The sequence below is a fragment of the Eubalaena glacialis genome, chromosome 3, assembly GCF_028564815.1.
Source record: "Eubalaena glacialis isolate mEubGla1 chromosome 3, mEubGla1.1.hap2.+ XY, whole genome shotgun sequence".
NCBI lineage: Eukaryota > Metazoa > Chordata > Mammalia > Artiodactyla > Balaenidae > Eubalaena > Eubalaena glacialis.
In genome coordinates this window covers 157,191,161-157,206,819 of record NC_083718.1, presented here as the reverse complement: position 1 = coordinate 157,206,819, position 15,659 = coordinate 157,191,161, and the positions used below count along the sequence as shown (strand labels likewise).

General features: G+C 38.2%; 1 protein-coding gene across 4 annotated transcripts in view; it reads left to right on the top strand.

The window, feature by feature from the left end:
* The window catches only part of MAST2 (microtubule associated serine/threonine kinase 2), a 250,452-nt gene that overhangs the window by 83,193 nt on the left and 151,600 nt on the right, over positions 1-15,659 (top strand). For all 4 annotated transcript variants that reach the window (XM_061184277.1, XM_061184276.1, XM_061184275.1 and 1 more), the window contains one exon: positions 2,039-2,181. In XM_061184277.1, the coding sequence (XP_061040260.1) occupies positions 2,039-2,181 (143 nt within the window). The remainder of the gene's footprint in view (positions 1-2,038; positions 2,182-15,659) is intronic.

The following is a 15,659-nucleotide window of genomic DNA, read 5'->3' as shown; positions in this document are numbered from 1 at the left end:
CTTTCTGCTATTTTCACTTAACAGGAAATGTTGAACATTTTTCTCTTGACTACATGTTCAGCTGCCTCATTATTTTTAATGGGTTCAGTATGTCATTACGTGAAGATACTATAATTAACTGGTAATGATCATTTATCTTATTTCCAATTTTATTATGATGAGCATTGCTAGGGAGACGTTCTGGTCTACTTTTTTTTCTTTACATTCCTACAAGTGGAATGCTGGGTCCAAGCATATTCAAATTAAAATTATAATAGGTTTTGCTAAATTGCCCTGCAAATAAGTTGCATCACACTTTGTTTGCAGTAAAAGGATATGTTATAGCAAAAACAAAACCCAAACCTCCTTTTGCTCATACCTCTTTATAAAGTGGATATTTCCATGACAAATAGGATTTTGCCAGGAAAAAAAAGGGTTTTCAAGTGAATTGGTGATCAAGATAAAGCCAGCTGAATATGCAGGGCAGAATATTTAAGTTGAATGAGTGAATGGGTTTGGAAAGAGTGGAAGGAGATGAGGCCAGGAAGATAATCTGGATTTACAGAGGATCTTTTTAGTGTTTTTTAGTGTTTTAAAAGTGTGGCTTAGGGGACTTTGCTGGTGGCTCAGTGGTTAAGAATCCTCCTGCCAGTGCAAGGGACACAGGTTCAAGCCCTGGTCCAGGAATATCCCACATGCCGCGGAGCAACTAGGCCCGTGCGCCACAACTGAGCCTGCATTCTGGAGCCCGTGAGCCACAGATACTGAACCTGCGTGCCACAACTACTGAAGCCCGCGGACCTAGAGCCTGTGCTCCGCAACAAGAGAAGCCACTGCAATGAGGAGTAGCCTCCACTTGCCGCAACTAGAGAAAGCCCACGCGCAGCAATGAAGACCCAACTCAGCCAAAATAAATTAAAAAAAAAAAAAAAAAAAAAAAAAGTGTGGCTTAGGACTTCCCTGGTGGTCCAGTGGTTAAGACTCCGCCCTTCTCCTGCAGGGGGCGCAGGTTCCATTCCTGGTTAGGGAACTAAGATCCCACATGCTGCATGGCACCGCCAAAAACAAAACAAGCAAAAAGTGTGGCTTAATTCTTTAAACGGTAGGGAATCTTGAGAAGGGGATGACGTGACCATATTTGTTCTGATTAGATCACTAGCAGCAATGTGAAGAATGGTGTGAGGGAAGGAGTTGAAATGGGACTTGAACCTCAGGTAGAAAGTCATTGTAATTCTAGATGCTCAGTCTTTATAAGTGACTTTCTTGTAGTCTGTCAGTGGGATTAAGGCAGTTGGTCAACCTGGACTGAACACATGGAGCCTGGCAAGAATAGTATATATTCAGTGTTTGTCTTCTGGAAACCTAAGGGCCAAATTTGTCTAGGAAAAGCTGTCAGCTCCACTCTTATTACATTGAGTTGGTGAGAAACTAGGTAGGATGGAAGGGACTAGAAAACTCCTAGCCTGCTAGGTTGGGTGTCAGGGTTGGGCCCTGGCATGGTGGTGGATATTACAGAGAATTTATTTTTTTAAATATTTATTTAATTTATTTTGGCTGCGCCAGGTCTTAGTTGCGGCATGCATGCGGAGTTCCCTGGTCAGGGATTGAACCCGGGCCCCGGGCCCCCTGCTTTGGAAGCGTGGAGTCTTACCCATTGCACCACCAGGGAAGTCCCTACAGAGAATTTAAAATGGTTGTCAACTCAGTTCAGTATTCCACTTGGCATTTCTCACCACCACCAATATAGTTGGAATTTTTAGAGGGCTGCAGATTCTAAAATGGATGTGGAGGGACTTCACTTTGTTTTGGATCAATGTACTTTTAAAAAAAAAAAATTTATTTATTTATTTGGCTGTGCTGGGTCTTAGTTGCAGTATGTGGGATCTAGTTCCCTGACCAGGGATCAAACCCGGGCCCCCTGCATTGGGAGGGTGGAGTCTTAACCACTGGACCACCAGGGAAGTCCCTGGATCAATGTACTTGTAATCCACTTGATATCATTGTATTTTTTCATTTGTTAATTAATAATTTGTTAATTTTCCAAACCTTATTGTTGAAGGTAAGCAGCTGCTCCCCTTGTCCGGCAGTGTACATAGCAGTGTGGGACAGGTGACTTGGCAGTCTTCAGGAGAAGCATCAAACCTGGTTCGAATGAGGAATCAGTCCCTCGGACAGTCTGCACCTTCTCTTACTGCTGGCTTGGTAAGTGTTAGTACAGATGGTCCCTTGCTCCATGAACAAATTCTTGGTTGTCGTTTGTCATTACTGCATCTATTATTTTCCTTTTTAGGGTTTGGCTAGTTTAATTTCTCAAAGCGAAGTATGGAAAAGAATGGAATTTAATAGACTGTATTCTGATTGCTCTCATGCTGTCACTGGTACTGATTATATAATGAGAGTCAAGAAGAAGACTCAGTATGATTCTAACTTTAATGAATAAATTTCCTGAGAAAGAGCTTTCTTATAGAAATAATTCTAAATCTTGTTAAGTTGTGTTGCTTCTGTGGTATACGTATTTAGTACATGAAGATAGGGAACATGTTTTGCACATAGTAGGCAGTTCAGTATATATTGGGTGAAAAGAATGAGCCTTTTCTTTTCTAGACTTTGTATAGTAGACAGGACCTAACAGAGGTTAAGCTGTGCAGTCTGGGCAGGTTGTTTTCTGCCTATTATTTCATCTTGTACCCTTTTACCCTCAGTGGCCCTGCCTCTTTCCTTAGGGGACCCATTAACTTTCTGCTGATCTCACACTCTTCCCTCTAAATGTAGGACAAGGCACACAAGTAATTTGCAGGGTACAATAACAGAAGCTTGTTCCCGTTAAAATAATCTTATCTACTCTTTGGGACCATAAATCTTTTGGGTTGGCATATAGGGAGTAGAAAGTTTTGTCCATTTGTCCATCCTGGGAAGTGGGGATAGGGGAAGAAGTCTGTGACTTTTAGGCCACAGGGACCATCAGGGTCATTTGTGGAACTTCCCAAACTTTTTATCTTTTTTTTTTTTTAAATTTATTTATTTTATTTTTGGCTGCGTTGGGTCTTTGTTGCTGCGTGTGGGCTTTTCTCTAGTTGCAGTGAGCAGGGGCTACTCTTCGTTGCGGTGCGCGGGCTTCTCATTGCGGTGGCTTCTCTTGTTGCGGAGCACGGGCTCTAGGCGCGCGGGCTAAAGTATTTGCAGCATGCGGGCTCAGTAGTTGTAGCACGTGGGCTTTAGAACGCAGGCTCAGTAGTTGTGGCGCATGGGCTTAGTTGCTCTGCGGCATGTGGGATCTTCCTGGACCAGGGCTCGAACCCATGTACCCTGCATTGGCAGGCGGATTCTAAACCACTGTGCCACCTGGGAAGCCCCCAACTTTTTATCTTGAAAATATCAAACCTACAGAAAAATGGAAAGAATGGTACAGTGTATACCCAATTAAGCTTACTTAGATTGACCAATTTCGTTGTGACTTTACATTTTGCCACATTTTGTTTAATCTGTGTGTATGTATATATTTTTTTCCTGAAGATTTCAAAGCAAGTAACAGACGTTATGCTACCTCCCCCTTAAGTATTTCTCCTAAGATCAAGGACAGTCTCCTAAATAACCACAATATATAGTGGACCCTTGAACACCACTGGTTTGAACTGGGTGGGCCCACTTATATGTGGATTTTTCCCAATAGTAAATACTAGTACTATAGGATCCATGGTTGGTTGAATCCTGGGATGCAGAACTGTGGATAGGGAGGGCCAACTGTAAGTTTATACTTGGATTTTCCACTGCATGGAGGGGTGGGGAGGGTTTGGGAGATGTCAGCACCTCTAACCCCTGCATTGTTCAAGGGTCACCTGTATTGTCAGATCCAAGAAGTTTAACATCAATTTAATATAAAAAAAAATATTCAAATTTCCCTACTTGTTTTCAGCATGTCTATTAAAGCCCCACCTCTCCCCTCTTTAACATCTGGAACTTAAAAAAAAAAAATCCATGTACCGTCATAGAGATTTTGATCCAGTGGGTCTGGGGTGGTCCCAGGCATCTGTATTTTCTTTAAAGCATTATACCTACTTCTAGATGCACTCTTTTGAGAACTACTGCCACTAAGGTAAAGCTGAATGTTTCATTTTAAGGTGGTTTGTTGCAGAGGAAATTCTTGGACTGAGTTTGCTGAATTCCTAGCTTAGGCCAACTGAAGTAGAATATTCCTGAATTAATTTTTTTTTAAAGCTTATTGAGACATAATTCACATATGATAAAATTCACTCATTTAAACTGTACAATTCAATGATTTTTAGTATATTCATAGATACATGCAGCCATCACTGGAGTCAATTTTAGAACATTTTCATCATTTCAGAAAGAATTCCTATACCCTTTAGCTATCACCTTCATATTTTCACATCTCCCTAGCCTTATGTAACCATTAATATACTTCCTGCCTCCATAGATTTACCTGTACTGTACATTTCATATAAATTGAACCTTATACTATGTGACCTTTTGTAACTAGCTTCTTTCACTTAGATCGATGTTTTCAAGGTCCATCCATTGTGTAGCATGTATTAGTATGTCATTCCTTTTTTTTTTTTTTTAATTTTTATTTATTTATTTATTTATTTATGGCTGTGTTGGGTCTTCGTTTCTGTGCGAGGGCTTTCTCCAGTTGTGGCAAGCGGGGGCCACTCTTCATCGTGGTGCGCGGGCCTCTCACTATCGCGGCCTCTCTTGTTGCGGAGCACAGGCTCCAGATGCACAAGCTCAGTAATTGTGGCTCACGGGCCTAGTTGCTCCGCGGCATGTGGGATCTTCTCAGACCAGGGCTCGAACCCGTGTCCCCTGCATTGGCAGGCAGACTCTCAACCACTGCGCCACCAGGGAAGCCCTGTCATTCCTTTTTACTCCTGAATAATATTCCATTGTATGGATATGCCATGTTTTGTCTATCTGTTTGTCAGTGGATGGACATTTGGGTTGTTTCTTCCTTTAGACTATTATGAATAATGCTGCTATGAACATTTGTTTACAATTTTCACATGGACAGTTTTCCTTTTTCTTGTGAGTGGAATTGCTGGGTCGTATGGTAACTGTTTAAATGTAGCAGTGTTTGATAAACTGCAGTGTATGAGATTTTTGGTTTCTTCACATTGTCATCAACATTTACTATTATTTGTCTTTGATTTTAGCCATCCTAGTGGGTCTGAAGTGGTATCTGTGGTTTTGATTTGTGTTTTCCTAATGACTAATGACATTGATCATCTTTTCATGTGATTATTGGCCCTTTGTATGTCTTCTTTGAAGAAGTGTCTATTCAGACGCTTTGCCCATTTAAAAAATTGGGTTATTTGTCTTTTTTATATACGGATTTGTAAAATCATTACTTCTTTAGACCTGAATCCAGTTACTTCTTTCCTCCCAGGGATCTGCCTTTTGTTTCCTCCTGTGCCTTTCTTTCCTGAGCTATTTGCTTACTTATAGTAACCTCAGGCTAGTTCCTCCCTTTCCATTCTCCTACTCAAGGATTTCCAGTTGGGTATTTTATGTTTGGTGGCACATTTGATAGTATCGAATACTTTTCCTGCTTTGACTTACTTTACACTGAATATACCTCGATGCCACCCCAGCTTCTGGCTGTGGCATTTCTGAAAAATCTGTCCTATAACGTATTCTTGTTGTTAATAGAGTTATGGCCCTATATAGTCCATAGACCCAGCCTCCAGAGAATTTTTGGTCAAAAAGATTCACATAATAACAACAAAAAATAATTTAAAAGTAACATAACAACACTTAATAGAATGTTAATTATGACTTAAAAGGAACTAAGGAGACAAGAATTGTGCTGTGTATAATTATTGGGGAGATAATTTGCAGGAGGTTAGATTTGACCAGACTCTGGAGAATGGATAGCCAAAAGCCTTAATGTAGCAAATATTTTCATTTTGACGACATCTAGGTGATTGTGTTTATGAGGAGACTTTTTTCTTCTCTCTCGTTTCCTAGTATCTATTGAGAAGATTTCTCTGAAGGCCCATTTTCCCCATATATATAGTGACAATGATTCCAATTAGTGGTTTCCAGAGCATGTATAAAAAGGATCATACAATCATACTACTATATTGTATGTTACTAGGGATAGGGAAGAACTTAGATGACATCTTGTCCAAGATTAATTATTAATTTTAAGATATATGTACATACATATATGTTAGGGAACCGCTGACCAAAACCGCCCACCTTGGCCAGGCCCAATGATAACCACTTGCGTGAATTGTCTCACAACAGGAGGTTCTGATAAAGAACTAGGTGCTGCCACCCGAAAACTAACCAGGAGAATTCGGGAGGGGCCTAAAGGAGGGAGGACACACCAGCCCATAGTACGTCTTGTAAAACTAACCCAGAAGAATTCGGGAAGGGCCAAAAGGAGGAGGGAGGAGATGATATGTGCTGCCAGCCTCCCAGAAACCCTCACACTGGGATCCATCTTGGCTGAGAGATGTGCGAGCCACCAGAAGGACCCTGAGTCAGACCAAATATGGGCCAAGCAAGATGATTGGCCAGGGACAACTGGAAGCTAACCCCATTGCTATAAAACCTGAGACTGTGAGCTATGTGGCAGAGCAGTTCTCCTGGGTTCCCTTATCCTGCTGCTCTCCGCCCGGGTGCCCCTTCCCAATAAAGTCTCTTGCTTTGTCAGCACATGTGTCTCCTCAGACAATTCATTTCCAAATGTTAGACAAGAGCCCACTCTCGGGCTCTGGAAGGGGTCCCCCTTCCTGCAATATATATACATATCCTTTTATGATGTAAATTATAATATATGATATATATAAGATATATACATATATATCTTAAAATACATATATAAGATTATATGTATATAATCTTTAACATAAGGTTAATTCCTTCTTTGCTTTCTCATGAATATGTCAAGTAGTATCTGCAACTTTGATCTTTGTCTGTGACTCGCTTCATCTGTTTATTTTTCCTCTCTGTTCCCCTAAACCGATTCTTCGGTTGTTCCCTGTCTTGTTAAATAGCACCATGACCCACTACCCCTCCCCGCCCCAGTAGTCGAAAGTTAGAGACCTAGAAGTCTGTTTTGACTCCTCCTCTGCCCTTACTCTATCCCCATCCAATCACCCATCAAGTCCTAGCTCCCAGCATCTCTGAGTGGTCTACTTTTTTTCATGAGGGGTGTGACCCAGTTTAAGCCACATTTGCAGTCTCTTGGATCATTGCTGGGGCCTCGTTACTGTTAACCCTGTATTCATTCTTCTTCCTTTCCAACCACTCTCCACTCTAAAGTCTATTCTTTCAAAACCACAAATCTGATATGTCTATTCTTACTTTTTTCTTTTAGTTTTATCTTCTAAAATTTTCATTTGGTTAATATTTATCCAGCTGTAATGTTTAAAATCTTTCCATAGCTTCCTATAACAATTGTTATAAAATATAGTAATAAGTAATTATTGAGTGGATGAGTTTTCATTGACATTAGCAAATTGGGAATGAGGCATTAGAGACAGAGACCACAGATGGAAAGATTAGGCTTGGATGCTTTTTCTCTGAAATCAGTCTATTGGATTCAAGTAATTTGGTACAATTCACTGGTTAGGTTGACCTAACCAGTGAATTGTACCAAATATTGACATTTTAATAGGAGGGCTGTAAATCCCAAGAATCTTTTAATTGATAGCGTTTGACTAATTCTCCAAATATACTTTTGGGATTCTTTCTTTACTTTGTTGGCAGACATGGCCTTCACAGGAATGATGCCTTTATAGGACTGATCATTTGCAAGGAAGGGCTCTTTCCATCATCATGTTCCTAGTTGACATGTAGCATTGTATCTCCTACATAGTAGGCAATGTATAATTACTTATTGAAGGAATAAAGGACTTTAGGAATACCTTTGCTAATGTTATAGCTGGTTGGATTAATACTTGTTTGAAGTATAATGTCCACAAAAGAAGGTTGATTTAATGTGTCAGTACCAGCCTGAAATGATGTCACACAGACCTCTATTCTTGTCCTTGTCTTAATTCATTTTTTTTTTTTAAAAGGACAGTTTTTGGCAAGAGTCGTATTCTTATTTGTTTTTATTTGTATATTTTTATTTTTGGCTGTGTTGGGTCTTCGTTTCTGTGTGAGGGCTTCCTCTAGTTGCGGCAAGCGTGGGCCACTCTTCATTACGGTGAGCGGGCCTCTCACTATCGCGGCCTCTCTTGTTGCGGAGCACAGGCTCCAGACACGCAGGCTCAGTAGTTGTGGCTCATGGGCCTAGTTGCTCTGTGGCATGTGGGATCTTCCCAGACCAGGGCTCGAACCCGTGTCCCCTGCATTAGCAGGCAGATTCTAAACCACTGTGCCACCAGGGAAGCCCTGTCTTAATTCATTTTAATCAATATCTTGAATAAAGACACTGAAGAACTTGCTTATCACATATGCATCAGTATCACATGCTGATGACATGTTGAATGTTAAATTCAGTCAGAGCCTTACAAACAGAAATGATGGTTCAAGAAGAACCAGCAAAATGAGATTTAACAGAGAGAAAAGTAACCTTTGAAAAGCCCAAAGCTCAAAACTGGATTGAAGTTTGAATTAAAGTCATGTTCCAAGACATTTTCATCACTGTAAAAGGAAAACCTTTATCCATTAAGCAGTCACTGTCCATTTTAACTTCATCCCTGCCCTGGTAACTACAAATCTGTGTTCTGTCTCCATTAACCTATTTTGGATATTTCTTATGAATGGAATCACACGGTATGTGATCTGTGTCTGGCTTCTTTTATTTAGCATAATGTTTTTGAGGTTTATCCATATTGTAGCATGTATCAGTACTTTGTTCCTTTTTATGGCTGAATATGATCCCATCGAATGGATATACCACATTGTGTTTATCCATTCATCAGTTGATGGACGTTTGGGTTGTTTCCACCTTTTGGTTATTGTGAATAATGTTACTGTGAGCATTCATGTTCAAGTATTTCTTTGAGTTCCTGGTTTCAATTCTTTGGAGTATATACCTTCCTTCCTGGGAGTAGAATTGCTGAGTCGTATGGTAATTCTGTTTATTTTTTTGAGGAACCAATAAGCTGTTTTCCACAGTGGATGCATCATTTGGCATCCCTATGTACAGTGTGTGAGGGTTCCATTTTTTCTATATATTTGCCAAAACATTTTATTTTTTATTTTTTAAAATTAATTAATTAATTAATTTACGGCTGCATTTGGTCTTCGTTGCTGTGTGCAGGCTTTCTTTAGTTGTGGTGAGCGGGGGCTACTCTTCGTTGTGGTGCCCGGGCTTCTCAATGCGGTGGCTTCTCTTGTGGAGCACTGACTCTAGGTGCGCGGGCTTCATTAGTTGTGGCTCGTGGGCTTCAGTAGTTGTGGCTTGTGGGCTGTAGAGCGCAGGCTCAGTAGTTGTGTCTCACGGGCTTAGTTGCTCTGTGGCATGTGGGATCTTCCTGGAGCAGGGCTTGAACCTGTGTCCTCTACATTGGCAGGTGGATTCTTAACCACTGCACCACCAGGGAAGCCCCGCCAATACATTTTATTTTCTGTTTATTTTGTTGTTGTTTTTTGGTTTTTTTTAATTATAGCTACCCTAGTGGGTATTAAGTGCTATCTCATTGTGGCTTTGAGTATTATTGTGTGGGGATTTTTTTTTTTTGGCTGTGCTGCGCAGCATGTGGGATCTTAGTTCCCCAACCAGGGATTGAACCTGTGCCTCTTGCAGTGGAAACATGGAATCCTAACCACTGGACTGCCAGGGAATTCCCTCTTATTGTTTTTTTTTTTTTTAAATTAATTAATTAATTAATTTATTGGCTGTGTTGGGTCTTCGTTTCTGTGCGAGGGCTTTCCCTAGTTGCGGCAAGTGGGGGCCACTCTTCATCGCGGTGCGCGGGCCTTTCACTATCGCGGCCTCTCTTGTTGCGGAGCACAGGCTCCAGACACGCAGGCTCAGTAGTTGTGGCTCACGGGCCTAGTTGCTCTGTGGCATGTGGGATCTTCCCAGACCAGGGCTCGAACCCATGTCCCCTGCATTGGCAGGTAGATTCTCAACCACTGCGCCACCAGGGAAGCCCGCTATTATTGTATTTTTAATGTAGTAATATTTCAGAAGTTTTTCGAAGTGACATATTTGGGGTATGCCTTTGAAGGAATTAAGAATCCAAGATACTACTTACAACCTCTTCCCATACTTCTTAACTCTTATGATTATTCTTTAATTTTGACATATGAGTTCAAAGAGAAACACCATGGATGTTTGTTTTGCCTACTTCTATGTTACAGAGATTCCAAACTCAGCAACTTCCCCTTTCAGGCTTACCTTTCTGCAGCTGTAATTTTTTGCCTTTTCTACTGTGAAAGTTGGAGATATCTATATTTATCTCTTAATTAGGTTTATTGAGGTATAATTTACATAGAATAAAGTTCACCCATTTTAAGTGTGCAATTTGATGAGTTTTCATAGATGTATATGGTTGTGTCACTACCATCACTACCCATGATATAGATAAAGAAAATCATGGTATGGAAATTTCTGTCACCCTAAAATGTTCCCTTGTATCCCTTTGCAGTCTGTTCTTTCCCGAGTCCCTGCCCTTGGCAACCATTGACCTGCTTTATGTCACTGTGGTTTTTTTTGTCTTTTCCAGAATTTCATATAAATGGAATCATACAGTATGTAGTCTTTTGTGTTTGACTTCTTTCACTTAGCATAATGGTTTTGAGATTCATCCACGCTGTTGTGAGTATCAGTAGTTCCTTTTTATTGCTGAAAGTGTTCCATTGGCCTGGTTATATCAGACTTTGTTTATCTGTTCACCACTTGATGATCATTTGGATTGTTTCTTGTTTTTGCCTATTATGGAGAAAGCTGCTATGAAAGTTTGTGTACAAGTATTTGTGTGGACTTACGCTTTCATTTTTGCTGGATAAATACCTAGGAATGAGATTCCTGGGATGTATGATAAGTGTATGCTTATGTAAATGAGGAACTGGCATTTTTGTATTTCCACCAGCAGTTGTTCCACATCCTTTTCAGTACTAGGTATTATCATTTTAATTTTAGCTGGTCTAATGGGTGTGTAGGGATATCTCGTTGTGGTTTTAATTTGCATATCCCTGATGACTAATGAGGTTGAATTGCTTTTTATGTACTTGTTTGACATATGTGTGTGTGTGTGTGTGTGTGTATTCTATGGTGAATTACCTGTTCAAATCTTCTGTCCTTTAAAAAATTTTAGGTTGTTTGTCTTCTTATTATTGAGTCTTAAGAGTTCTTTGTATATTCTGAATACAAGTTATATATTTGATATACACTTTCTAAATATTTCTCCCTGTCTGTGGCTCATGTTTTCATTTTCTTATCACTGTTTTACATCAAAATCTGTTTATAAAAATATGCAAAAATCATCTGTATTTCTCTATACTAACAATGAAATTGAAATTTAGAAATCATTACTATTTATAATAGCTTACAAATATGAAATAATTAAAGATAAATTTAAAAAAATTATTTGCAAGACCAGTACATTTTAAACTACAAAACATTACTGAGAGAAACTAAAGAATACTTAAATGAATGGAAAATATGATATGTTCTTGGATTGGAAGACTCAATATCATTAAGATATAAATTCTCCTATTGATCTATAGATTCAATTCAGTTCCGATCAAAACCCAAGCAGGACTTTTCAGAAAGTGAAAAGATGATTTCAAGTTTATATTGAAATGCAAAGGGCCTAAAATAACCAAAACAATATTGAAAAAGGCCAAAGTTGGAGGAATCGCCCCACCTGATTTTATGAGTGTCTGTAAGGGTACCAGTAATCAAGACATTGTGATATTGGTGTAAAGATAGACACACAAATCATTGGAACAGAATAGAAAGTTCAGAAATAGACAAATATGCAAGGTAATTTAATGGGGAAAAAATAGTCATTTCAACAAATGGTGCTAGAACAGTTTACATGGAGAAAAAAATGAACCTTGATCCTTACCCCATGCTATATACAAAAATTAACTTGAAATGGATAATTACCCAAATGTAAGAGCTAAAGTTATAAAACATGTAAAGGAAAACTGGAGAAAATTTTTGTGATTTTGGGTGAGGCAAAGGTTTCTTAGAACACAAAAGGCACAAGCCATAAGAGGGAAGAATTTTCACTTTATCAAATAGTATAAAAGAGTGAAGTGTTCAATTTAGTAAGAAGTACAGGAGTTTAGGTTAAAAAAAGTGCATTCAGTGCCTATTAACTTGAGAATTGCTCTCCTTTCCACTCTTGGTTTCTTCTTTTTTGCAAGAGGAACGTGTTTCTAATGCCACCTAGTGTCTTTTCAAAGGTATGAGAATAATGTTTCATAAGAGATTTTAAAATAGTTGGGAGATTTTCATGAGATTGAACAGAATATTAGAAGCCTAGTTGCTTGTTCTCAAGAACATCCTTAAGTGAGAAGCAAAAGAATAGCTAATTATTTTGCCTGAACAAATTCAGAGGTGAATTTTATAAACATTTTTGTCATATCTCTTTTGATAATTTGTAAAGAATTTAAGGTGTACAACTTTAAAAATAGTGGCTTCCATATTTACAAAAAATTTTTTCCATCATTTTATCTGATTTTTAAATTATTTATTTATTTATTTTGGCCACACCACGCAGCATGTAGGATCTTAGTTCCCCATCCAGGCATCAAACCCATGCTCCTGCATTGGAAGCACAGAGTCTTAACCACTGGACCACCAGAGAAGCCCCCTTCCATATTTTAAAAAAGCATTTAAAATTTAAAAAATTTTTAGATAAATTGGTTGATTGATTAGGACTATTGAAAAACATCTTATTGAATTTGTTGAGGGTTAGAATACATGACATACATGACAATGTTTATGCAAGTTTTTCATTAAGAAAAAAAGATAGTGTTATTAAATCACCAGTTAAAAGTTATAGCTATAGGTTTTGTTCTGTTTTGTTTTTGTTTTAAATCTTTTACAGAAAGTCTTTTAATCGGACCATTAATGTCGTATATTGCTATGTAAAGTGTAATTAACAGTGCTGAGGAAAGATTGCAAAGTATTGATATTTGTACATTCTGTCATGTAAACAAAATAGAAACCCTGGAGATATTTGAGTTGGGGTAGAGAACTAATGTTTACTAGACCCTGTACCTAGGTTTTTTTTAACGTATATTCTTCTTTATTTTCTCAGGAACATAAATTTTCTTTTTGTGAGGTAGACATAATTATCCTCTTCTACAGGTGAGGAAATTCAGGTCTGCAGAGTTTTATTCATTTGTGCATTCATTCCACAAATATTTATGAGGTACCCACTATGTATCACCACTGTACTGGGTGCTCAGAATACAACGATGAACAAAACAAAGTTAAGTACTTTGCTGTAGGATAGTGGGTGAATGTTAGAGTAGGGATTCAAAACCAGGTCTGACTCTGAGGTCTATTTCAAGACTTGTAAGTAAGTGGAGAGGCACGTCTTTAGCAAGTTGGGTGATTTGAATTGCACTTTTTTGCTGGACTTACTGATACTCAATTTTCTCAACTATTCAGATATTGAAGATTTTGATCAGGATTACATATAGGGAAAGTTTTACTTGGTTTTGATTACATAAAAATTTCTCTTTGAGTTAAAAAGACTTTCTCATCTTTAGAGTATGCAAATAAGTTGAAAATACATTTAATTTTATTCCACATAAAATGGTTTTGGCTGGAAAAAGAACAGACAAATTATGATATTATAATAAAGAGATATAGGCAGGATGTAGTGAAATGGCAACATGTACATAGTACTTTCTCCTTAATAATAACCTGGTGCTGTTACCAACCCTAGGCCTGAAAGGGTGAGGGGAAGAAGATCTTTGGAACTTGGAGACAGAGGAGGCTGTGTATAGAAAGTGACCTGACAGTTGGCATGACTTGTGGTAGTGTGATGCAGCCTGCCTAACACAACCCTGCAGCGACCAACCCAGGAGAATGAATCTCCTCCACTTTCTCCCTTACCCTCTGTTCTTTCTCCAACCTCTTGCTGGTGCTACCTATTGGCTGAACCCATCTGGACAGAAGAGGGCAAGGGAACCTGTTGACATAGTTCATAATGAGCCTGCATTTGGGGTACAGCGAATGATCTGGAGGGGCAAATGGATGATATCCTGTACATCTTGCAAATATTTTAAACATTGAGCTTATTTATACATAGTTTTGGCTATGAATTATGTTAAATCATGTTGCAGTTTTATTCAAAGCACTGCTAATTCTTTTTTTTTCATAAACCTGTTTTTGAGAGTGTCTTCATCCCAGAAACCATCTCTTGTAGTTCAGAAATTCCGTCATTCTACAGTGCTCTGGTTCATTAAAATACATGTAAATATAGCATTTACTGTACCTTAATTTTAAGTTTGTGTATGTAAAAATATAAGTTCTTTTAAAAAATAATATATAGTAGCAAATAGCAGTTATTCTGTAAACTTGTCATTTAATAAATTCTGTTTTCAAATGGGAAATCAAAGTACTTGATGTGACTCTTGGAACCTTATGTGGAATTGCATATATTGTTCCTTTTGCTTAGATTGTTCAGTCTACTTCTGTGCATCTTTTAAGATCCAGTTCAATGATTCCCTCCATTGTGAAGTCTTCTGTGACTCCCTCATCCTGAACTGAGTTGTTAAACTTTATTTGTACCACAATTAAACCTTATACAACCTTTATTACTATATATAGGTGGTAGACTCCAAGAGTGTGAATGAAGATTGAGTGCTTAAACTAGTTGCCACCATTAGAAGATGCATTGCTTTGTACAAATTACTTAAGTTCTCTGTAATGCTTTCCCTTTTGTAAAATGGGAATAAATATTATCTAAAATAGTTATTCTCTTTTTGTCTTAAATATTAAATGAATTTGTATGTGTAAAGTTCTTAGAACAATGCTTGGAAACTCTAGGAAATATTAGATGATATGATTATTGTGTAAATTTTCTCTCATCTGATAGTCTTTGAGCACGTGTTTCTCTTTACACCTGGACTGCAGAGCATAGCACAAAGCATAGCATGTAGTGGGTTCTCTGTAAACATTTGCAAAATGAATTGGTTTTGAGTATTCTGATATTCTTATTGTTTTTAACACAATCTCTAAAATTCTGAATAATTATTTTACTGTAAGGGTTATGAAGATTGCTTTCAAAGTCCTTCTCTCTATGAACATGTCTATTTTCTTTTTTCTCATAGGGTTAACATTTGTAAATGTTTGCTGGGAATCTTGGTAGAAGATCCCATCTATCACTAGATTATATACTTCTTGACAGCAAGGTTTGTTTCTTACAAAAATTTCCCCCCATTCACTGCTGCCTGCAACAGCCATCTAACATAATATTTGATGTTTGTATGTAATAGTTGAGTCCACAAACGTTAGGTGAAAATCACTTTTTCTAAAAATTATCTACTTATGGTGTATGACTCAGGTCTTTTTTTTTTTTTTTTTTAAGCTTCCAAGTGAGTTGTCATTCTACATTTTTGCAGTGTGTCTTTTCTTATCTTAGAATATCTAGAGTACAGGGCTGGTTCAAGCATGTGCAGACTGGTAGCCTTGAAAGGGAGGAATGTTAAGAAAAAGTAGCGTGCAGAAAAGATTTAATAAGGCCTGAGACTGCTGTCCTTACAAAAGCCTGCATGCAAGATTG